Below are 25437 nucleotides of genomic sequence, written 5' to 3'. Positions count from 1 at the left end.
AATTATCTTGTTTTAGGGGTAGAAATACTAATTCCATTGGCAATTAATCTTATTTAACTGCTAAAATACACTCAATTTAAGATTTTTTTTTTTTTTTACTTAATTCTAGATGGTTTTTGCAGTGACTCCCATTCTATTTTTAGAAATTTAAGGAACCACTATTTGGTTATCATCAGCATAACAGTGGAAATAAACCTATGCTGTCTAATAACTCTACTGATTGGAAGCATATATATAGTAAAGAGAATTGGTTCCAGCACTGATCCCTGTGCTGGAACCAATTCAGTTCTTCAGAGGCCTTCACTTCTATGTAGCACTGCTTTGCTGTGATGTCTTTAACTACCTAAAATATATGTATTTTTTCCATAATAAGTATTTTAAAAACAAAAATTTTTTGAGAAAAGCCTGCAGGTTTAATCAACACTTCATTACACAGCTATGCTCTAATTGTTGGTTTATATGCTTCTTTAAATCTTTTTAATCTTTTATTTGGAAGATAATTGGATTTCTAATAGAGCTTGGCGCTGCGTTGATTTCTGATCAGATTGAAGGATGATGCATTGTTGGATTAGTTTAAACTCTTTATTTTAAGAAACAAACATTTGAAAAATAATCTCTAAAATAATCACAGACGTCAACAAAGCTGCAGCCGGAGATTTACAGGAGCTCAGGCAGTAATTTCTGAGTTGTCGTCTGGCTTCGGAGGCTCAACCTCCATTGTCCTCAGATAACCTATAGAAGGCAGAAATATGATATAATCGACATGTTAAAGGCAGATTGTACTGGATGTGGAATGGTTAGTCACCTTCAGTGTAGTCCGTCTCGGGTCTGGTGGAGATGAAGATCCACGCCAAGCCCACCAGCAGAGCCACCACCAGGTTGATGGTCACCCACGGGTGGAGGAGCTGGTGCTCCGATCCTGGAGGCCTACAGCGGGAACAGATTACAATTGAGAAACTTAATCCTGGCGTCAGAATTTGTCTCAGAACATCAGGATAATCGCAGTCAGCTCACCATAAGGTCATGTTGGAGGATGCGTAGAGGTTGATGCGATCGCTGGTCATCTGCTGGCTCAGAGAGAGGACCAACGCTGAGAAATACACTGCGAGGAATGAAAGAGGGAGTTTGGGATTAAAGCAAACAGAGAGGAATCAATCAGCTCTGAATGGATGATTCAGACTCACAGAAGGAGGCCAGAGCCACGGGATCCAGAGTGATGAACTCCCGCAGAGCCACGGGACCCCTAGCCAGATTTACCCTGAAAATACAAAAATATTCTCAGTACACATAAAGAATGAATCAGACCAACCCTATAGTAATAAGCTAAAGGTTAACAAGTTTAACATCTTTATTGAGTTTATTTTTTCTTTCTCTCTTCTGTCTACATTGAGACCAGAAATATCTGGACAGTAACACAATCGTCATGATATAGGCTCTGGTTGTCACCACATTAGATTTTATGGTTTTTATAGTTGTAGTAACAACTGCCCTCTTACAACGGGCGGGACTGGGGCCCCTCACACCTCCTAACCAGCATTTTCTCCTGCAAAAGGAGCCTTATAAACCTTATACCTTGGTGTGTATCCTTTTTATTACACGAGTGAATAAAGTGAATGTGATTACTCGTTTATCTAAGGTGCGGGATTGTTGTGGCGGAAGGTTTGCAAGCAAGTTTGGTTGTGGCCGGTGTCTCGGAAGCATCTTGCTAACCAGTTAGCAACTTAGTGCTAGTAGGTTCCCAATGGGAAATTACATTGGGACTATGTAGCACTTAGCAAAGACACTGTCAAGGAAAGCTATGGACAGCGGAAACATGCAAGAGGAGGAGAGATTTGGGTCAAGGTCGTGGTTGAGTCTTTTCCGTCATACATTTTCTATCTAGAGGAGGAAAGCAGGGATGAAATTGTTGTGGAAGAGGACGCCATGGCGGCAGAGCCCTTGCCTCACAACGCTGCCAGTTCTGTTAGCTCTACGCCTGCCGAAGACACAGACGTCCATCCCTGTGAACACTGGGACGGAACTCAATGGTGAAGTAAATGATTCGTATTTCTTATGTCAACCGTTGCATATATTAGCTGCAACATATGATTTAACATGCTATGACCGAAAAAATCGAATGACAGAAGACCATTGATATATGATTGGACGGATTTAGGTGTACAAGCTAACGTATAACTAACTGGCCTGCATAAAATAACAAAAATAAAACCCCAAAGATTTTAAGACAGGAAATTTTTTTTTAATAGAAATGTTCTAACTTTTTTCGACAATATCTTCTGATAAGAGTACATTTATATACATGTTTAAGCCAGAATGATTTGACATTTAAATATGACTTCCCTACGACTTTAATGAACAAAGGAAAATGTAGTTCAGGGGCTTCACCTGTCGAAGGAGGCCACGGTGCTGATGGCCAGCAGCATATAGAGCAGAGACTGGAAGGGATACGCCAGGCCGTGGTACTGCTTCAGCAGGTTGGGCAGAGCGGTGAGGTGCTGCCCGGCTAGCATGTACACCACCACCACGTTCCAAACTGCGTACCCGGCCAGAAAGCCGTGGCAGTACAGACCAAACACCCTGAGCCACAGAAACCAGAGAAACTTTAAGAAAAGATTAAATAAATTTTTTTAAAGACAGTTTTCTTTTTTTGTTATTTCACCTGAAGCCTTCGTGCACTCGGACAGAAACGTCTCTAGATGTCCAAAGCTGCTGCATATGCTGGAGCTCGGTCATGCTATCCATCTGGTCGCTGGTCGTCTTCCAGTCAGAGCGCTCCGCAGCCTGGAATCGCTCTGAACATCAACATGGACAAATAAGCACAGAAGTTTTCAATAATAAGAATCCATCATTTAAATATGTATGGAATTTAAAATGTTTAATACATTTTTTTTCAGATTATAAATACAGTTAAAATGTCCTAAAGGGGCTAAAATTCCTCTTTCTTAACCAACTCGGTGAAATCATTGTTCAACTGACTGTTTCTCTCTACGAACAGCTTCCCGACCGGCTGGCTCTGGCCCTGCGGGGCCGAGAACAGAGACTGCTGGGGGATCGGCGAAGACGTGTCATTGATGATGTCATCCTCTTCGACACAAAACTCCTCCGGAAGCTGGGATTCTCCAACCTTTGATTTCCTGAAGATGACAAACATCAGTCTTCCGCATTTTGTGGTTTTTACTCTAATTTTGTGTATTTCTTTATTTTTACTTAATTACTTTTTCTTTTTGGGTTTCCTAACAACTTCTTCTCCATCAGTGGTTTGATCTCCCGTGTCTCCGTTGACCAGGTCCGCCTGGTTTTCTTCCAAATCTGAAATCCAGACACTTGAGTTGGAAAATGCTAGGAGAAATTTTCATGAAATAGGAAAGAAAAGCAGCATGTTTAGTTTTTTTACCTGTAGGCACGGCTTTCTTCTTCTTCCGTCTCCTTTGTGTTGGAGCATCTGTTGCAGCTTCCAGAGTCAAATGATCACCGGCCTCAGACTCCCTCCGGCTGGAAAGCCCCCCCATTTCCATGTCCTCATCTGGGAAAATATAAATCTTAATGTAAGAAAAAAAGGACTAATGTGTTTGGGCTACTAAAATAGCAAGTTGGCTACTAGTTTGACGTCAATGTCTTAGCATTGTAGGTGTCAAGTAACAAAATACAAATACTTCATTACCTTACCTAATTGGAAATTTGTGTAATTTTTACTTCTTTACATACGTTTGCAATTATCTCTACTTTCCAGTCTTTGCATTTTAAAAATAGATTTGTTAGTTTAGTTTCATTTAGGCCCATTTTCATTATAAAAAATGAAAACTATCAAAATAATTTGTTTCATCCACACAATTTAGACTCAGTACTGCACCAACTTGTTCACCACATACCAACATAAATAATTTTTCATGATGATTCAAACTTAAATTTGATGCCTTTGCCATTAGTTATAAAACTTCAAAAATCAAGTGTAAGGAAGGTATTATCCAGAATTGTAGAAAAATGTTCCTTTAATAGGGTAGTGCAGTAACCAGTATACAGTTTAAAGCATCGTTCATTAACATTTTTTCTGAATTACTTTTACTTTTATACTTTAGGTAGTTTTAAAAATGGTATTTTATGCTTTTACTTGAGTAAAAAGCTTTAGTAGATACTCTAACTTCTACAAAAGTGTTTTAAACAGTAGGATTCATACATACTTTTGACACCTCTGCTTACCATCAATGTCCCCTGCTTCATTTCCATCCTTTTTTGGTTTCTTCTTTTTCCGTTTCGGGGCTGGAAAATCTGTGAACGCAATTCAGGTTTAAAAAAGAGAAAGAGAAGAAGAATGGCTAGAAAAGGAGCTTCTGAAGACTCTGACCCACCTGCCGTGTCTTGGCTTAAAAAAAAGAACATTAAAAGAGAGATATGGGGGGTTATTTTAATCAGAGGAGTTTTTTAAATGTAAAAAAACAAACAAAAAAAACACATTTCTTTTCCTACCTGGACATAGTAGGAAGTGCTCTTTGCCCTCGCTGAAGAAACAAGAAAGGAAGCATGAAATCTAATTGAGCTCAAGTAATTTAACTTAATTCAGCAGATTTATTATTCATTATAATTGAAACCTAACAAAAAGTCCTAAAAGGATAATCTGGATCATTTCAAACTGGTTTGCTGATCAACTTTTGAAGCTACAGCTTTCATGGTTCATAAAATATAAAAAGCAAAGAAAATACCTCAACTCTCTTCACTTGATTAAAGCGAATAGCTAAAGAACAACCTAGAAAGACCAAGACTCAACTCTGCTTCCGATGGAAGCTTCAAGAACACCAGTATCCACAGCTGGCAGTGGTTTACAGCTCACATTAATAAACAGGTAAGTATAGAGGATTCAAAATGAAGCTCTTTAACTTTCTGGTATTCGGCATAGCAGGGGCAGCATCATACTGTGGAATGTAATGCCATGATGAGGCTTAACTGGTGTTATATAGGTTCTTATAAGCCATTTATATTGCAGAAGTTTAAATTGTGTGTTTATCATTTTTTTTTTGTGCTTTTAAACATGCCTGATTCCATTCTTCTTCATCTGTCTTCGAAAGTGTCTCTTCTCCAAGCGTCTAACTTATCTACTGCTAAATCTTTAAAGAAACGCATCAACAAGTTGTAGAACACTGATAGAAAACGTTTCCCTTTTAAATCCCCAGCGCACACTTCATCTATTTTTGTTAAGGGTGGAATGTATACTATTTGTTTCAGTTTTAGGGCCGGATCTATCAAAGGTTTGCGTGTATAAAAACGTGAGCTATTTCACTGCGCGCACTAAAAAATGTACAAACTGATCTATCAACAGCGTGCTAAAAGGATTTGGTCTTTAAAACGTGCTAAATAGCGCCTCTTATCCATTTAGTACTTTTTCTGCAATGAATATGCAACATGGGGCGTTTACACGCAAAAGTGCGTCTTGTGGGAGGATAACATGTAAATATATTAATTTAGCACTCGCAAAGTGATTTATCAAACCTGAAAGCAATTTTGCTAACGGTATCTGACTCTATATTTAACACGTTTCAAAAGAAGGTGCAAATGGTCTGTATGCGTAATTGCGCACACATGGCAGCGTTTTTTGTCGCAAGGAGACATCGAAATGAAGCAGGGAGACGCAGAGAACGCATTTTTTCACTCCGTGTGAATATTTTTGCAATGAAGGAGGAAACGATCATCAAAACATATCGTTTATCCAGCATTGCCATTTTGGAGCTGTTGGGGGAACTCAGAATGGATTTGGAGCCAGCCACAAGGAGGACCCACGCAATACCAGATATCACAAAACTCCTTGCAACATTGCACTTTTTTGCATCTGGGTCATTCCAGCGTACGGTTGCAGCGAGAGCTGTGATCTCCCAATCTCGTTTTTCAGAAGTGCTGTCCGACGTTCTAAATGCCATGTCACCCTGACGCCCTACCGGAGAACCCCGACCTCCCCCCTGCGCCTGTGGAGCAACATGCCAATGCTGCGGGGATGCGTACACGCAGTAATCTCATCCACAGTCACTTCTTGTGAGCCATTTGGTATGTGCATTTTTCTACAGGCCAATACAAAACACCATTTTTTTTTTTTTACTGCAGTGAAGTAGAAATTCAGCCACATACGACCTTAGGGAATAAAGGTTGCCAAAGTTTTTTCTTTATATATATATATATATATATATATATATATATATATATATATATATATATATATATATATATATATATATATATATATATATATATTTTTTTTTTTTTTTTTTTTTTTGGGGGGGGGTCACTGTAAGATTTAAATTTCTTAATGCACTAGTTTGTACTAACTACAAACTACTTTGCCACAAACCACAAAACGCACAAAACCATCATTTAAATAGGGCGTCTCCAACAGTTTTGCACCTGCCACCAGTTACGCAATCACTCTTGTTAAATCACCCGCAAACCATGGATCAGCCCCTTGCGCAAAATTCCAGTTTGCGAGCCCAAATTACTGCACGGCACGCAAAATTGGATCTTGATAAATCCGGCCCTTAATGTCATATACGGTAGTGTATGATTTAACTTTTTAAATTAAGACCAACAAACTAACTGAGGCAATTTATCTTTTTAATATAAACAGTTAGGTTTGCAGATGGTCAAAAACATTGTGTCTGTTAAGCCAGGCAAACAACGACCTCAACGACTCCCCGTTACTAAGGGGTGGACCTGTTTTCGGTTCAATTTGCATGTTTTCTAAGCCATAACATGGCTTTGTTGGGCTACTCTATAAAGCCTGAAACTCAATGCTAATCCAGACATTTTGAATTGAGAAAACTATCTGTATGGGAAGCGACTTCAAACTTGGAAAACAAAGTCCAGTGGTTTGTTTTTAACTTTTTGAATATAAACACATCAACATTCTTTTTTCTTTCCCAATTATAAATAAACTCAGATTCAATTACTTGTTAAGAATTCCATCTTCTAAGACAGAACAAACACATAAAGACTATTTTAATCCCAGATAGATCAGACTTAGATAGATCAGATTAGATGGCTAAGTTTGTTTCTTTTTGGCGAAGACTAAAGTCTAAACAAACGGCTGAGATAATAAAACCTTACCGTCGTCTTTCTGGCCATTTTAGTCAAGGATTCAGATCAGACTGGAGTGAAGCCGCACACACAACATGCTGACAGATAAACCCTGAGCTAAATCGTTCAAGACGGAGGATTAGTTGGAGCACAGGTCAAACGTCTAAGACCTTTTTATAAAAGACCTGGAGCGTCAAAAACGGAGTGAATGTTTGTTACGATAGAAAGCTGAACTCTGGTGGGATTGGCCTGAATTTTACTTATTATTCCTGGTATATTTAGACAATATTAACTTTCTCTTTGTCTTTATTCTATTTAATTACTGAAATAGATTTTTTTTTTGTAGCATTTTTTTTTTCATTTTTTTATATGAAATTCAGATTCCTTGAAAGCAGAAAGCAAAAGTTCACAAATTTTGGACCATTATTGTGGTTAAAAAAACAACAAAAACGTAGTCATTTATTAAGTTTATATATAAATGAGATCAATGGAAGACAAATGCCATTATTACAATAATGAAATGTTTTTTCTTATAAATAAACTAAATGAAGAGGTTTTTATTGATGTAAAATGTTGATAAAATGTGGATTTTATGAATATATTTACAAATATTTATGTATCTAATGAAATTTTGGCACATTGAAAAAATTATAGAAACATTTTTTTTAATTCAGGTTTTTTATTTCTAAGTTTAAATAAAAGATCACTTATAGAGATAATGGTGTCATGTCAGACTTAGATCTATTTTGTCATTTTGTATAAACAAGTGTAGAAATTTCGTTAAGAACAGCTCTCTAGACAATTTCATTTTTTTAAAGTGCAGCCTTGAAAACAGTAAAAAATACATAAAAACAGTAATATATAAACATATGGCTGTATATTTACAGTTCTAACATTTCAGTTTTTTAATAATAGAATACAATAAAATAACCCATTTTACATAACATTCAGCAGTTTAATGGCAGTGGGGAAAATGTGTTATTAAATGTGTTTAATAAATGTGTTTATCTGCTGAACTGTAACATCTCTGGCAATTTGTGAAGAAAAGAATAAAAAAATGTGATTAAAAAAATAAATCAAGAAGAAAACAACAACAAAAACAAAAAAAAAAGCTTTTTCACAGATTTAAACTTTTGATATAGATTTTTTAAAGTTGTACACAGATTTTTTTGCTCCTTGGCGAAAATTCATACAAAAAAAAAAATCAAACCAAATCACCAATATTAGTGGCCTTAATTGTCAATCATTGTGTTGATATGTTTACATAAGGCCGTTCTACGTTCTTGTCCTCATTTTCATTTACCGGTGGTCAGTCTGATATATTGGAAAAATTGCAAATCTTCTTTTGGAAAGTAAGCTTGTATGAGCCATGCAAACAGCAACTTTTAAACAAAAGCACGTGTTTAATAGTGGGTACAGGGTTGTGCATGTTGTGCATGTGCAGTTTTTTTTTTTTATGTGGAGAGGACGGGTCTTTTAAAAGATTTGTAAAAAAATCCTCCACTATAACTTTAATTTCTATTTTCTGTTGAGGCTAGCTGCACAGGAATCCCCTGTTTTTAAGCCAAAACTTGCTCTCCAAAAACCAGATACGGAAGCTATGACTCTATGCAGACTGCGTTCAGGATGTGTGGAACCTACAGACACATTCATGCCGTTTTCTGAGATACCAATTGGCACTGTCGAGGTGTGGGAAATCAATCTTAACACTAAAACACTAAACTTTTCATGCTTTTTGTGCTGCAAACACTTTAAATACAGCCACCATGTATGGAGAAAGATGGGTCTGCATATTTAAATATTCTTTTAATCCATCTATACACATTTATAGCTACATAAACAAATTCCCATGATAAATATAATACAGAGATGCATAAATTATGAACCAATGACCATATTAACACAACTACTGAGCTGCAAATAAACAGTTGAAAATAAAGCAAGTTTGATTTTAATACTAAAATAGACACTGATAAATCGAGAGAATTTAAATAGAGAATTTCTGCACAAATTAATACATTTTATTAAATGCTCCCACAATGCTCTTTAAAGGTTTGTACTGCTATTAACGAGTAGCCATTCAGACATATGTGTAAAAACATACTGAGGAAACTTTATGTGTTTTAAAGATTATGGGAAGATACAGCAATGTGGATTAGATGGGATTGAACTGAGAATATTTAGCAGAACGGTGGATTTTAAATGCTACAGAATATGGGACATCAATTACAAAGGATTTGGGTTTTTTTTTTAGAAAAGAGGATTAATGCATGCTCTTTTGTTGGCTTCTGATTCAGCATTATTGAGTTCACTTGGTTTATCCTTGTTCCTCTTTCTCAGAGTATTAGATTTTGTTATCATTTGAGCCATAAACGTTCTAGATTTGTTTTGTTTTTTTCTTAGGTTTTCTTCTTCTTTTTCAGTTCTTAGGGCTTTTTTTCCAAAGCTTTTCTCTTACGTATATGAATTGCTCGCTCTCTTTGAGATCGTACACCTGGTTCTAGTTCTTTGACACTCATCGTACCAAACAATTATTTTTGTTTCTTTTACAACCACTATAAAATCCTTCTCCATCTTTACCATCAACAGGCTGCAGCCATAGTTTCCAGTCATTTTTATTGAAATTTGCCTTTTCCCTCCATTCTTTTTTTTTTTCCCTGCCTCTGTGCGCCACACTTCTTTCCACACCACCAGGTTTAAAAACAACCAAAAACTTTTCTTGAATTGGTTCCTCATGTTAATGTCAATAAATGAAAAATCAGTTTTTTATAAAAGTAATTCTCAAACAAAAACATTTATTAAACAAAGAAAATGTAAAAAAAACAACAATCCTACCAGTAATTATTTTAATTAATTTTAAATTTTAGAATTAAAATAATATATATTATAAATAATAATAATAAGAAGAAAAAATTATATATTTTATAATAATAGTTTTTAATGCCATTTAAGGGCTTAGTTTCAAAAAATTATAATAGTGATGTCTTTTAATGCTTTTTAACACAGGCCCTGATATTCTAATCACAAATAGTAATATTTTATCTTTACTTCTTAAAAGTTTATTTCTCCTTAGATATGAGATAAAACATCCCACGGCGTGCCGAGGCATCTTCTGCTGTTAGACATAGATGAGAAAGCCATGACTGTGTCGGCTAACAAATGCATTAAGGGCGTCAGCATCAAAAAGAACATCACCACCCGGGCAAACCAATGACCCTCGATAAATGGAGGTTTGGAAATCGCTAAAAGCACGGAACTCAGCTTTCAAGTCTGGTGATAAAGAATATACTATATGTGCATTTAATTTTAACCTCCCTTCTGCTTTTGAGTAGTTTTTTTAAAGGTATAGAGGAGGATTTTCGTAATTTTTTTACAAGACCTCTCCACTTTAAAAAAAAAGGAACATGCACAACCCAGTACCCGCTCTCGAGAGGAAACACCTATTAAACGCGTGCGAGAGCGTGCACAAGCCCATTTCTCCTCGTGCACGCTCTGTTTAAAAGTTGCTTTTTGCATCGCTCATACAAGCTTACTTTCCAAAAGACAATTTGCAATTTTTCCACTATGTCAGACTCGCCACCATTAACTGAAAATAGGGATGAGAACGTAGGACGTAAACATATCACCAGAATGATTGACAATTAGGAGGACCACTTATGTAGATGAGCCACCCTGAAAAAGAGCTTTAAGTAAATAATATCCTACATTCCCCTAAAATGTAAAAAAACAAATGGAGGGAAATTCATAACTGCTTGATGTGAAAGGGATTGAAAGTTGATTCTTTCTCATGGTAAGAAGTCTAATCTGTCACGTTATCAATGGACAGAAAAAGCATAATATTAAAAATATAATGTTGTTTGTTAAATTTTCTTATTGATGAAAGCTGTTTAAGATTTTTTTTACTGGTTTGGATGGTGTGGAATCATATTTTGTAGTCTTAAAAAAAAAAGTACAGCCGCTGAAGTTAAACCTTTCTATTGAACATAATAATATACAGTATTAAAAACTCATATAAAGTTTGTTATATATGATTTTTTCACTTGTTTTATGCAGCCTGTTCCAATATTAAATTAAAGTGATGCTGTACTTGTATCTCTGTTGAAATATAATGTACAAAAATCTTTATTTGGTTCTATTTTTTTAACAAAAGTGATGGTCTATACATTTATTGTCACTCAGTATATTATATATATATATATATATGTGTGTTGATTACAAAGCAGTAATGGTAAGAATTAAACCCACAGTAAATTTACTGACCTGAGGAAGTGGCGGCAGCTCCCTGAACCTCAGGTTCTGAACAACAGAACAAAGACACATTAATAGGCTGCAGATTCATTTATTTATATGTATATATATATATATATCACTACAAAAAAAAAAAACACATTCTAAGAAAAATACACATTTTGTAAATTGATGTAAAAAAATGCAATTCAGAAATGAAAAAATACAAAAAAAGCTAATGATAGTAACTTTACTGTTTATTCAGATTTTATTACAATTAACTTTTTTTTAACAACTACATTTCCTCTAAAAAAAGGTCTTTCTATTTTCTAATGTTTACATTTTTTAAAAGATGTTTCTCTTTTCTTTTGCATAATTATTCCCTTTTAAATCATACAGACTTCCTACAGATCTTCTGCGTCTAATTTATCCGAAGTTTCGTGTTTTAAACACTTAATTAATTTATATTTAAATAGAAAAACATGAAGTAGAATAAAGACTAAAGCAAAGAGACATATTTTTCCATTTTACTTTTCAAAAGTGGAAAAGTAGTCCCACAAAACCTTTCTAAAACGTTTTTTAATATATATCTAAATCATCGCAAAGTAATTAAGCAAGTAAGATAAAACACCCGTTATTTTTGCGTTATAATAAAGTTCTTACTTTACTGTCTCCTCCGTCCATTCTCCGTCTTTTTCTCTTTAAAAAACGTCAAGTTAGATAATAATAAAAAAAACAAAAAACACTAACATATATTATCCCACAATAACACGGTTAAACGTTAGTAAAAACAAAGCAGTGTGTTTGTTTACGCCGCAGCGAGCCGCCGTTACTCAGCCGGAAGTTGTGACCGACAGGCAGGATTTCAAAGTAAAAGTCGAACAAAACAAAGCTCCGCGGGAAACGCCTAGATGTAGTCACTGGCTTCTTCTTTTTGTTACTCATGTACATTTTAATATTTCATAAAATCAACGATAAGATCTCCTTTGTGTGTAGAAAGGAAGTATCGGACTGTTTTATTTTATTTTTAAGCTGCGTTCAACCTCTACCTTCATACGTCATCACGCGACGGAAGCGCACATAGATGACGCTAACTAATTCCAGGACTACATCTTTTTCTGAATAAGAACTACAAAAAACAAAACTCTAGTTTTGCTAGTGCAGCGAGCGGTTAAAGCTTATACATTTTAGTGTAAAAACAAAAGCAAACATATGAAGGTGCGTGAATTTTATGAATTTACATGTTTAAAGTCTGTGTCGCTGCATGTTTTGGTGCATCTCTGCTTTACTTCATTCACATTTTGTGGCTTCTGTTGAACTGCTATCATTTCATATATTCTGGATACCCTCTTGCTGTAGTAGTAGTACTACTGGGGTTACTTCCCATCTAAATGATGCTAACCTTTTAAAATAATAAAATACATGCAGGGATGGATCCCATTATTGCTGCTTGTGTCTCTGTTGTGAGGAGCAACCATCAGATCATCAGGAGGAGGGCTCGGATGAGGAGGCTATTAGCCATGTGCTCCCAGATTGTGAGTATTTGGCTACAATGGATCATATTTCAATAATAAAATGTAAACATCTGATGTAGTGTTAAAACCACTGCCTAAAGTTCATGGGCGGTTCTAGAGAGGGGCCAGCGCCCCTGGTGAACTGGTCCAGGCCCCTGATCTGAAAGCATAAACTAAAAAAAATAATTAAATACATTTTTTTTTTCTCAGAAAAGGGGCATATTCCCTCGATTTGAGTGGATTTGGATTTAAAATGATTTAATATTAGCCTAATGTCATGTAAGAAAAAATACAACTCTGTATGTCAAAGGAAAGTGGGAAAAAAGAAAAAAATGGTCACAACTTCCAATAGGGCTTGGTCGTCGTGACGTAAGCACTTCGCGTCGCCGCCATGTTGAATGCGTCTTTTACCGCGGCTCAGACTACTGCCTATGACTACCGCGTACTGTACTCCCTCTCAGCCGTGTTTTAATTTGATTAATTTCACCTTAACTTGATTTCAACCATGGTAAACCGTTGCTGTATTGTGGGCTGTAACAGCTCAACACATGATCGCCATGGAAACATAGAAAATGGGTTAACTTTCCACCGCTTTTCTGACTGGAGGCGTAACCATGGAGACCAAGCGTCAGAGATAAAGAGTCGTTGGCTAGCTTGGATCGCGGCTGTAAGACGACCGAACATAACTTTCCACAGTATTCCAATGTCAATGAGAGTGTGTTCCCTGCATTTTCATTCTGGTAAGGTAAAGATGCACGGTTTTATTTTATAGCCTACTTTGTTTCTTTCCTTCAAAGTCGGGATCTTTTACGGGAAAATAATAAAAACGGCAGCGGGAAAAGGCTCAAATACGTGAGAAACCCGGAGGGTTGGCAGTTAACGTTACTAACTACACCTTTGAAACACATAGCAGCTAGTTAAAAGTACATTACATGCGTGAGTGGTTGTTAGTACTAGCGGTTAGCAGTTACTAAACTAGCAGGTTCCAGAGCCCGTCTGATCACAGCTTACCTTCGTACGAATTACTGTGTTCCCACTGTTTGCTGGCTTTATGATCTGCAGCTCCTGAACCCATCCATTCATGAACTGCATATGAGACTCCAAGGACTTGTAGCTTCGGAACTGTTTTGAAGTATAGGCGCTCACTCATCGGTGCTCCACTCATTGTTTGGAACTTTATATAGATCCAAATGATTAATAATGCTGATTTTGTCAACATACCGGTCCGAGGCTTCTCTATTTAATGTGTCCCGGTAAATTCCAGATCCTTTTCGGGATTTTAACATCTTTTTTCTCTCTACTTCTGTCTCTTCTTTCAACAACAATGTTGTGTCAGAGCTAAGTTTACGTTTGCGTAGCAGTCAGTATGGCTGCGACGTCCCACAATGCAACGTGGATCCCGAGCCCTATAAGGAATGGTATAAAATCTGTGAGACGTCTCAGACTTCTACAAATTCACTAAAATGGACGGATTTCAACTTGTAAATTTTAATTTGATTCTTTATCACGCCATCTATTAAAAGTAAGCAACTGTCCACCCAACAAATGTGTTGGAGGCAATGTGGTGCTGCTGACGCCAACCATGCACATGTTTTCAGGAACTGCATTGAGATAAAAACCTTTCTGGTCTTCTATCCACTTCACTCTGTTCAAAGTACTGTTGTATTCTGTTCTGTTTACTTTTACCACAATGTATCTGGGCCTTATGTCTAATGTGAAAAAAGATGATCAGTATTTGGTTATAATATTACTGTCAGCAGGGGGGAAAGCTATAACAAGAAGATGGCTCAGACCTGAGCCACCCAACCACACTCAGTGGATGGACATTGTGCAGGAAATATTCACTATGGAAAGAATGACTTTCATTTTAAGATTAAAAAAAGCTCAAATTAAAGAAAAATGGAGATTATTGCACTTCTGAAAGATTAATAATCTAACAGAATCTGCTCTTGTTTAGTGTTTCAATCTCTAAACAAAATTGTAAATATTTGTTTTGTTCAGCTGAAGGCTGGATAAAGGAACAATTTTTCCAGTATGGATCGTGAGTCGCTGTGTTGCCATAGTAACAACTGTTTTCCTTTTCTTGAAATCTTGAGCAGTAGGATAGATCTTGCTTCCCGAGTTGTCTCAGTGTCCAGTCTCTGTTTTTATAATGTTGTGAGTAAAAAAATGTCAATTTGAAATTGGAACAGTAAATTGTTTAGTATTCACAAATGCACAGTTAAACATTATTCTAATAAATCCACCTGAAAACTTTTTCTAACCTTATTTATTAAAAAAACAAGTTAAATTCAAACAAAAATATCAACCGTGAACATGTGAGATACAAAAATACACATTATATTAAAACATCTGTAGAGCAATAAGTGGAACTGGTAGAAATAAGAATAAAGGCATTTTATATCATATTTTTCTTGAATTCATTTTGTTTTCAATGTTTTTATAGAGCAGCATTATCTAAAGAAAAAAAAACTTAAGAAAGTCAGGCTATTTTTTTATAGAGCAATGAACATTTGCAAATCAAAAAGGGACCAACTTGGACAGCTGATGCAGAATCTATGACCCAATTCAAAATTTGAAAGGTTCTAATTATTTTGTAAAGTACAACCAGAATACTTTGAAACGGAAGGACATGCAGGCAATTCTTACTTCCTTAATTCATCTACTTTAAATTTTAATATTTTCTTTAAAATTTATTACCAACATATATTTGGTTTGGTATTTTAAATTGGTTTTATTTAACTTCACAAAAAATTGGCCACTTTATACATTTATAGTGAGTATTATTGAGGGTCACTGTTACTATATGTGTTTTTTTTCTACACAAGGTTCTTATTTAAAATAAATGAGTGGAAAAGATTTTACTGACAGATTAATTACCGTATTTTCACGACTATAAGGCGCACTTAAACGTCTTTTTTTCCCCTCAAAATGTGCGGTGCGCCCTATGGTGCGGTGCGCCCTATGTGTGTTGTAACTACGACTTTTGAGACCACCTCATTGAGGAGATGATGAAAGAGTGGCTGAATGTAAGGAGACCAGGTGTTTTTTTTCCACCCCTCACAATCGCTGTTAATATGTAACTCCATGCGTGCCCATCTCACAGCTGATGTGAAAAACATGGGGAAACAAATTAATGCTGTGCTCGCTGTTCAACCGCTCGACATCGGTGTGAACCGGACCCAGCAGGTGCAGCAGAAGCAGCGAGTTTACATGCAAAGTCAATGGTTGACGCGCGTATAGGTGCAGCAAAAGGTCCCGCAGCGCGTTTTGAGCTGCAGGTGCAGCGCGTCGGGAGCGTTTAAGCATCTGACGCACCGCCAACGTGCTGCTGCTGCTCGAGATGGAAAAATTGAAGTTTTGCTGCTGGACGCGCCGCATCAACCAATCAGAGAAGCTGATCTGGGAGCTGACAGCGAGACAGACACAGCGCTCTGATGACATATGATATTAACGCAAATGAAAAAGGCTGGATGGATGAGGAGATGATGAAAGGCAGGTGTATGTGAGGAGACCAGGTGCTTTTTTCCACGCATCACCATCGCTGTGTGCCCATCTCACAGCCGATGTGAAAAACATGGTGAATCAAATGAACGCTGTGCTCGCCATTATCCCGGGGGGTCTGACAAAGGAACTTCAACCGCTCGACATCGGTGTGAAGCGGCCGTTCAAAGTAAGGCTGCGAGCGGCGTGGGAGCGATGGATGACAGACGGAGACCACAGTTTCAGGATAAGTGGAAGGCAGCGCCGGGCAAGTTACGCCACCGTTAGCGGATGGATTGTAGATGCTTGGACTAACGTGTTTGCTGGCTCTGTTGTTCAAGCTTTCGCAAAAGCCGGCATTATTTCTGAGGAGCCGCGCTGCACGGAAAGTGACTCTGACAGCGAAGAATGGGAAACTGGCATGTCTGATTTAGCGCAGCTGTTTTATTCAGAAACAGAGGATGATGACTTTGATGGGTTTGATTAATACTTTGTAATAAATACATGAATAAAGCACAAACATACTCAGTTTTGCTCCCGCTGTATTTTTCTCCCTGAAAACTTAATGCATCAGCAGCCTGTGGGCGGGTCTCCTCCTCTTCACCGCGGTGGCTGGCAGGTGTTTTTTCATCTAAATAATCTACATCTTGCAGCTATATTTGCTGTGATCAGTGGGAATAAAGTAGTTTTAATATGTTTTTAAGTGAGAAAGGCCACCTGAAAACTTAATTGCAGTCAGTTCATCCAGATTATCTATTTCTGTCGGAGGCGCTCAGACCCCCACATACCAGCGGTGCACCGACAGCAGAAATCCCTTCAACAGCAGCCTCTAGGCTGGGCAGGTGTTTTTCATCTAAATAATTTAAACTGCAGGCACCAGGATACCGGTAATAAAAGCGAACATATTCCGTCGGCAGGTTTCAGGATTTTAAGTTAATTTAGGAGTAATCACAGCGCTGTGTCATCTGCGATGTGTCTGTCTCATGGCCAGCTCGCAGGTTTGATTAATACTTTGTAATAAATACATGAATAAAGCACAGTCATACTCAGTTTTGCCCCCGCTGTATTTTTAAAATATGCAGTAGAGCTATTTAAAGGTAGTAGAGGACATGTACCTGTATATAAAAAATGCGCCCTATAGTCCAGTGCGCCTTATGTGTGTGTTAAATACAGAAATGGGACACATAACTGAGACTGCGCCTTTTAGTACGGTGCGCCTTATGGTCGTGAAAATACGTAGTAAAACCATACATCATGTATGTGTTATAAATGTTTCTATTTTGTAAGGTTAGGAAAAAGTGGTGACCTCAGTAACTATGACGATAATGGCCCGGCACAGCTGGATCAATCAGTTTGTCCATTAATGAAAGACTGGAGACAAAGTGAAGTTCAGGAAGTAGTGGAGTTGGGTAGACCTGCGGGTATTGGGACTTGGTATTGAGTCAGTTCTGTTGTGTTCTCTTCCAGGATGTGCCGATCTACGCCACCCCCAGCTCTATAGTGCCTCCTTGGGAACGGTACCTGGACCAAACCCAAGATCTACGTCGAGACTACAGGCTTACAAGAACCACCATCCAGGCCCTGATGGACCTGCTCAGGAGGGAGAAGACGCACGGTTGGGGCCAGGAAATGGAGATCCTCATGGTGTTATACTGGCTGGCGCACGGACTGTCGTACCGATTGGTGTCTAACGCCTTTGAGATGCCGAGATCTACGGTGTGCGACCTCGTCCACCGTGTGTGTGACGCCATTTTGACCCTCCTAGACAGAGTTATTGGGTTCCCCCTACCAGAGCAGTGTCCAGAAATAAGGAGTGGCTTCCAACATCTGGCCGGCAGTCCCGCCTTCGGCCGCTGCGCTGGAGCCATCGGTGTGTGTCACATCCCCATTAAGGCGTCTCATCCGGGAGCGGCTCCAGATTACCTGAACAGGAAGCGGTTCCACAGCATCCTGCTTCAGGGAATCTGCGACAGCACCGGCAAACTCCTGGATATTTTTGTCGGCTACCCCGGGTCTGTACCTGAGCTAAAGGTGCTGAAGAACAGTCCGGTGTTCGTCGGCGGCATCTACCCGCCTTCTGGGTACTTCATTGTGGGGGATGGGGGGTACCCGTGCATCAACGCACCAATAGCTCTCCTCACCCCCTACCATAAGTCACTGCAGGGATCACTGGAGGCCTGCTTCAACGCCCGTCATGCCAAGGTAGGTGTTGAAGCTGTCAAAGGTGGGAGGGGTATGAACTAACTACATGTTTCTCCCCCAAAGGCCTGCGTCATCGAGAAGGCCTTCGGCATGATGAAGGCCAGATGGAGAGGGGTCTTCTTCAAAGCACTGGAAGTGAGCACCACCTTCGCCCCCAAAGTGGCCGCTGTTTGCGCCATACTCCATAACCTGGCAGTCACCAACGGCGACAGTGTGGACCCAGCTGTAGAAGAACCCTGGCCTTCGCTCGATCCCCCACCTCCTGAGGGGGAGGGCGCCAAAGGAGGGCTCCTTCTACGACAGGAAGTGGCAGAGCAGGTGTCAGCCTCTCAGCACTGGCCTCTTCACTTTAAAGACCACGATTATGACTGACTGTCGCCGCCATGATCTGTTTCTAAACAATATGTTCCTGTATTTAACAATTTATTTTAATAAATCATTTAATTTCTTAATTTCTTCTTTTTGTTTCGTCATTGACGTAAAACTGGAGGTGTGATAGATCAACAGTAAGGAGTCAAACTATGGCATAAGATCTTTGCTAATATCCTTTAGCAATATTTTACTTACAAGCTGAATTAAAGGTTAAGCAGTGCATCAGTTTATTATACTGTTTATATTCCCTCCATGCTTCATTTCCTCCACTAAGGAGGTCATGTTCGTCTGTTAGTGGTATAACGGAAAAGTAATGAATGGATTATGATGACATTTTTACCAAAGGTGGGTATCATGCCAAGGAGCGACCCTACATCCTAATCCGGATGCAAAAACCTTTTTAAAGGATTCTTTGAAGTCATTTGGTGGAACAAGCATTTTCCCAAAAACGCAGGAAAGGGGAACCATGCCTCGCTTGAAGTCTCAATCTGCTGATCAAAGGAAAAAAGAGGGAATGAAGAAGGTGAGAGCAGAACAGACACCAGAGGCTGCAGACACACTGTGCCTTATTTTTTAACTTCTGAATGGATTCTAGGACAGTTTTACCAAAGCTGCACCCACTGATCTCCGTTTATTCACTGGAATGCTGATAGCCCAAAAAACGTGAAGTCCCCTGCCACCATCTTGGTACTCCCCACTCTCATGAAGTCTCACCACAAAAAAATCCTATGTATGCAACGTTTAACTGCAAAAACAAGCAGTTTTCTGGCTCTGGTAAGACATTTCACAGGTAATTTTACCTGCACACTTATGCACAGACAGCATAAAAAATATGCCACCATGCATGCACAATTTGCAAGTAGAAAAATACTATAGCATGCAACAGTCTTGATGTAAAATCTTGGAATTATACGTAATTACCATATCAATGTAATGAATAAATGTATATTACATGTGCATCTTCATTGTGTGCATGTGGAATATTTTAATATCTGAAAACAGTATTATGCTCCATTAACACACTAATTTTGTTATAATGGATTTGTGTAATATATTATTTTTCATGATTTATAGAGTTCATACTGACTATGCAATGTTAGGTGCCTATTTTTTTATCATAAATTACAGTGATCTAGGGGCATGCTTTGGTGGTGCAGTGGTTAGCACACATGAGCCATGTATGGAGGCCTTTGTTCTCAATGCAGCCGACCTGGGTTCCAATCTGGCCTGTGGTCCTTTCTTTTTCTTAAAAAGAAAATTACAGTTATCTATAGATGCTATGAAACAGCAAGTTTGTGTCAAAGTGAAGACTATCTTTATTTTAAAAGTCTTAAGCCCCCCTGAAAATGAGAACATCATCTTAGTTCAATGCTTTACGGTATTGTTTACATTCCAACTGGTCTAACTCACTAAACTCTATGAATAAATAGAGATCAATGGTTTAACTAGGGAGTACCAATATGGCGGCTGCTGATTTCACAGCACTGTGTGCGACCAATGTCCTATCAGCAATCCAGTGACTAAATAGAGATCAGTGGGTGGACTTCATCCCAAGGCAAAATGAACTAGAATTTAGTAATGATCCACATCAGGGGGTCAGTTTTAGCTATAGGTGTAAGGCACAATCTGGGCCAAAATCTGCTGCTTACTTTCAGTAAGCGTTCTGAGTGCTTTACTAGTATTTTAGGTGTTATTTGTATTAAACCATATTTGAGGCTTAATATTCCAAGTTTGTCCATAATGGGACAATTTACTGCATAACTACACTGGATTTATTATGGGACAGTATACAATGTGCTACACTAAGACAAATTGAGACATAATGCCGCATTATGGCAGGGAAATTCCAGCATTTTATATTAAATGGCTGTAAAATTTGTATATTTGTTATAAAAACTCCAGATGACTCTTTATTTTGAGGATTAGAAAGTTGCTTACCATGAAAAAGATGCAGTGTTTGCAACATGGGTGGGATTAGCAAAGATCGACGGATAGTTTGTTTTTGGATGAAAATATATCCTTTTATATAGTTTAGAACTTCCTTCAATGCGTTTCAGTAAAAACCAACCAAAGGATGTTCATTATTATATCAGCTCTCACCAAGAAAACCATTCTCATGAACTGGAAATCAAGTTCAAATATCAGGCTGGAAATGTGGAAAAATCTATTTTTTTTGGCTGTACCTACATTTACTTCATGTCACACAAAGGATTGTGGGATACCTTGTTGCTCCTTAGCGTCAGACAGGAACATACATTCGTTTCCATCTAGGCTAAAGACTCCTTACCATATGACTACCTCGGACGGAGCCTAAAACTCAAAACACGTGGCAAAATATTGAACTTTTCTGAATTAATTAACCAACATTTTTAATCTTTCAAACGTTTTTAATCATGTGGAAAATATCCTAAAATATCTTTAACTTGAATTCTTTGATTTTATTCTGCGCCTTTGGGCTAAGATGGCTGTCAAAAACGTAGGCATAAAGGGACTGAAAGGCTGCGTCTCAATTCGCAGGCTGCGTACTTCCGAGGACGCAGCCTACCTAGCCTCCGGAGGACCCAGACTTGGTAGGCTGCTCCGGAGGATGCTCAGCCGTTGGTAAATGGGACGGTCTAGCCTTTGGAGCACTTCCTGGTTGCGACACGACGTCATCACGTTTACCCCAAACACAGCGCGAAACAAAATCCGACAGCTCGAGAAATACGGAAAGAAACGACAAAAAAATAGATATGGACATTTTTATTTTTTTTATTTACTTGTTATTGGAGGAGGAGAGTCGCTTTGACGGCTTCGGCGGCAGCAAAACCTGCGGCGGATTTTTCTCAGGCTGGCAGAGCGCAGTGGAGAGGTAAGATCTACCTGCTATTATTCTAACCCCACAGGGGCCTGCTAATGATCAGAATATACCAGTTATTAAATAAACGCTTGTCAGCAGATTGATGAATATGTTTAAATATCAAAGTTTTATATTTATTTGTAAGTTTGTGATTTATTTGTTTAGTAATTTGAATTGAATAGTTAAATGTGTACAAACCCTGTAAATAACTGACTTAAATCACTACTTTCACCATCACTAATGTTGTGTTGAGAAGCCAAACTGTTGAGAAATAAATAATTTTTGTCTAAATTATTATCCCCTTACTGCCTGATTTTATTTGCAATTTTATATATATATATATAAACATAATACAGGAAAAAAAAATCTAAATATAAAAACGAAAAAAATAAGTTAGTGGATCTAGATGAAGTAAAATGGAATTTCTAATAAATCATGTAATAAAGACAAGGAAAAAAAGATAGATGACTGAATAAAAATAAATATTTTTGTCTTTTTTTTTTCTACAGGTCATAACAGCCCCAGAGGATGAAGAGCAGGACTACATGCCAGAGGATGAGGAGGGGAGAAGGTGTAGGAGGCAGTCAGTGGTGCTCACTGGAGGGACCAGCTGTCTGCTGAGGTGTCTGCCTTGGAGGAGCGTCTACCTGACCACCGTTACATTTAGATGGCAAGTAGAATCACATTTTAGCTGTTCTCATTTCAGGGTTATAAACAGTTTTAGTAAAGTCATTATTTTCTGCGTCTTCTTGAACATTTTTAGTAACATGGCAGCCATCGATTGGGTCAGCAGTGGAGAGAGGCATCCCCCCCACCCCCCAGATGATGTCCCACTCGCAGTCAGAAGACTCCAAGGACATCTGTGTGGCATCGCATCCAGTCCAGCAGCACCACCAGGGACTCCTGCTCAGTCACAATTATATATATATATATATGTTCTCTAATAATATTTACTGTATATCTTCTGTAAATAGTTGTAGTAGTTAATTTTAAAATCTAATGTCAATAGTTAAAAATGTTTAATAGTTTATTGTAAATACTTGCTTCTCTAAAAATAAACTGATGTCACTGAGAAGTTGTTCTAAGTTTACTTAAATTACAAAGTGATGAAACAGATAATGTAAAAAGGTTAAAAGACTTTAAGAACACACCGACAGCAATAACTTTTATAAACAATTTAATAATTCAATTTAACCATAACAGCAACACAGAACTTCAACTTGTTAAAAAAAACACCAAAAAAAATAATAACCTCTGTCCACCATCCTCTCCAATAAATGAAATAATCTGTCCATCCTTTCCCGCCTCCCTCTGCCATCTGATATCCTCCCTGATTAAATCCACCATTACTTCTTCTCTTCCTCCTTTCCCTCCTCCCTCATCCCCATTCTCTTCCTCATCGTCACCCTGATGCTGCTCAGCCTCTGCAGCACCTGGCCCTGGTGTTTCCTCAGGGATGGAGGCAATTAGGACAGGTGGGGTAATAGAGGGCCTCTGTCCTAATACCTCAACCATGAGGACAAACCAGGGCCAGGTGGCAGCAGTAGGATTCCCACTGACCCCCTGCCCTGTCCAATGATCTTTGCATTCCTAAAGTAGAGGAAAACTATTTTTATCAACAGATGCTATTTTCTATAGTGTTTCTTTAAAGCTAGAAAAAAGGAATGTTTCATGATTTGGACGGATTGATGAAATTCTACAGAAAAAGACTTTGGAATGGTAACCTGGAGATTACTTTTTCAAGCTTACTCAAAGTGTAAATTAACATGAATATAATAAATGAAAGATGTAATTTCCCTACAAACACATACATATATAGGTGTGTGTGTGTGTTTCATTACATTATCCAAACCTGAACATACTTTGTATTTTTTTTTTTTTAAGTTGTCCCACACAAGGATCACTTCTATCACAAATATGAGATTTACAAAAAGTGGCATCTGAGCATCATTTGATGTGATCAAAAGATTATATTTGTATGTTGGTGTTTGAACAGGACTTCTTTTAACTTGTGTGACTTTTACATAGAAATGCAACATGTAGATGGAATTCTGCCTCAACTCTTCCCTCCATCCGCCTGCAGCAGTATTTTTGGCCCCGATGATAAGGTGGTCATTTTATCCACTCCTCTGTCTGCTCCCTGGAACAAAATGACATGTAAAGCATATTTCTGTTAAGTCAACAGGCAAAATAACTGTTCTGTATAATTATGCCTGTATTGTTCTTCAAGCGAATTATACTTTAAACCTTATTATACTGTACTGTAAATAAACTATACGTTATTGAGTATTAAAACAAAACGTTTGCAGTATTAACAGCCCAGTACAGCTGGACTAATGTTATTTCTTCAGCTGCATTAAGCTTTAACAGCTCTAATCCTTTGTAATAAACTGTTTGAGAATAAACAGATCTGATTAGAGAGGGATACGGCTATATGTACAGTAAGATGTAGGTTAAAATAAAAAATAGTGACATTTGTATGAAGGCTTTTAATTGTTGATGAACATCACGTATCAACAGGTTAGCTCTTAGCTTTAGCTTTAGCTGCTCCTACATATTCCGGTGGCTCCGTTACCGTCATGTATTTTAATAGATGTTCATTAAAAAAAAACACAATACTTACATATAAAGGTGTTCTCCGCACTACTGTCGGCGCTGCTGCTGCTTTCGGTTGTCCGTAACTTGAAGAAAATCCGACTTTCTTCTTCTTCTTCTTCTTCAACTACTAAAAAAAAAAAAAAGAAGCGCGCAAAGCACCTCGGGAAATCTAGTGGGAGGCGAGGCCACTAAGGACAGTAGCGATGCGTCCTCAGAATTCGGGGAAAAGGAGGACGCATTTTAAGGCTGCATTTTAAGCGTCCTCAGAATTTTTGCCAAATGGGACGGCCTCCGCGCAGCGTTGTGACGTCACCGGCCTCAAAATGCGTCCTACCAAGTACGCAGCCTGCGAATTGAGACGCAGCCAAATTCTACATACAACTCAGCAAAAGCAAATAAGTTCAACATTTGTATTTGTTCCTCGTCGTCAACTCATTCGTACATCTGACATGTTTACAAATACAAGTTGCAACTTTGGAACGACGGAAGTACAAAGTCACAAATATACGATGCTATTACACTCCCTACCAGATGGTGGCGGTAAAACATGACAGTTGTTCGCCAATAGCCTTAAAATGAGAAGACAAGAACAAAACAATCAACTGAACGTTAAACTGCGCTGAAAACATTTCAGCAAGAATAGAACATTCAGTGGATGCTTTTAATATTCTTCCTCTTCTGCTCGTTTAATCGCAGATTGTAAAAAAAAGTTTTACGTTACGTTGCTTGCATTTGTAAGTTTGTCATTTATACTTGTTGTAGAACATGTTTTCATGTATGCATGAGTGGACGACAAGCACAGATACAAATGTTATATTTATTTTGATTTATTGAGTTACATTTATAAATCCAAAAACCTACGCACACGTTTTTTTGACACTAATTTTACTCCATATAATTCCAACTATTAATATTCAAAGACCTTTTTTTCTGGAAAACCGAAGAAACAAAAGTAAACACAAAAATAGTTGAAGTTAGAAGTTTAACATTTTTATAAGAAATGAAAATGTCTTAAGCAAGTTTTCAATATCTGAAAATGAATCGGCATGTTGTAAAATAGAGCTGCATCCAAAGTAAAAAAGCAGAAGACTTATTTTAATCTGAACATCCTCAAGCATGCTACAGCAGATCTAAAACTGATTAAGTTGT

General features: G+C 37.9%; 2 protein-coding genes across 3 annotated transcripts; one reads left to right on the top strand and one right to left on the bottom strand.

Annotated features, from left to right (window-relative positions):
* Positions 1 to 563: 563 nt before the first annotated feature.
* On the bottom strand, positions 564 to 12100 carry LOC119781597 (transmembrane protein 237B-like). Of its 2 annotated transcripts, XM_038282151.1 has the most exons (14): positions 11944 to 12100; positions 11314 to 11349; positions 4465 to 4496; positions 4347 to 4360; positions 4198 to 4266; positions 3395 to 3523; positions 3216 to 3309; positions 2977 to 3134; positions 2660 to 2792; positions 2386 to 2577; positions 1185 to 1258; positions 1015 to 1102; positions 806 to 927; positions 564 to 732 (listed from the first exon to the last, which is right to left on the bottom strand). In XM_038282151.1, exons 1-14 carry the CDS (start codon positions 11962 to 11964, stop codon positions 668 to 670), a joined length of 1227 nt encoding a protein of 408 aa, XP_038138079.1. In that variant the 5' UTR covers positions 11965 to 12100; the 3' UTR covers positions 564 to 667. The 2 variants fall into 2 exon arrangements, with proteins under 2 accessions (XP_038138079.1, XP_038138080.1); XM_038282152.1 differs by lacking the exons at positions 11314 to 11349; positions 11944 to 12100 and adding an exon at positions 7084 to 7177.
* A 247-nt stretch (positions 12101 to 12347) lies between these two features.
* Positions 12348 to 18931, top strand: LOC119781598 (protein ANTAGONIST OF LIKE HETEROCHROMATIN PROTEIN 1-like). The gene is made up of 4 exons (XM_038282153.1): positions 12348 to 12498; positions 12709 to 12815; positions 17745 to 18479; positions 18543 to 18931. Exons 2-4 carry the CDS (start codon positions 12711 to 12713, stop codon positions 18849 to 18851), a joined length of 1149 nt encoding a protein of 382 aa, XP_038138081.1. The 5' UTR covers positions 12348 to 12498; positions 12709 to 12710; the 3' UTR covers positions 18852 to 18931.
* The last annotated feature ends 6506 nt before the right edge of the window (positions 18932 to 25437 follow it).

Source organism: Cyprinodon tularosa, unplaced genomic scaffold (assembly GCF_016077235.1).
Source record: "Cyprinodon tularosa strain WSP-4 unplaced genomic scaffold, ASM1607723v1 ctg18, whole genome shotgun sequence".
Taxonomy (NCBI): domain Eukaryota; kingdom Metazoa; phylum Chordata; class Actinopteri; order Cyprinodontiformes; family Cyprinodontidae; genus Cyprinodon; species Cyprinodon tularosa.
Note: the sequence above shows the minus strand (reverse complement) of the source record. Positions and strands in the feature narration are given on the sequence as shown.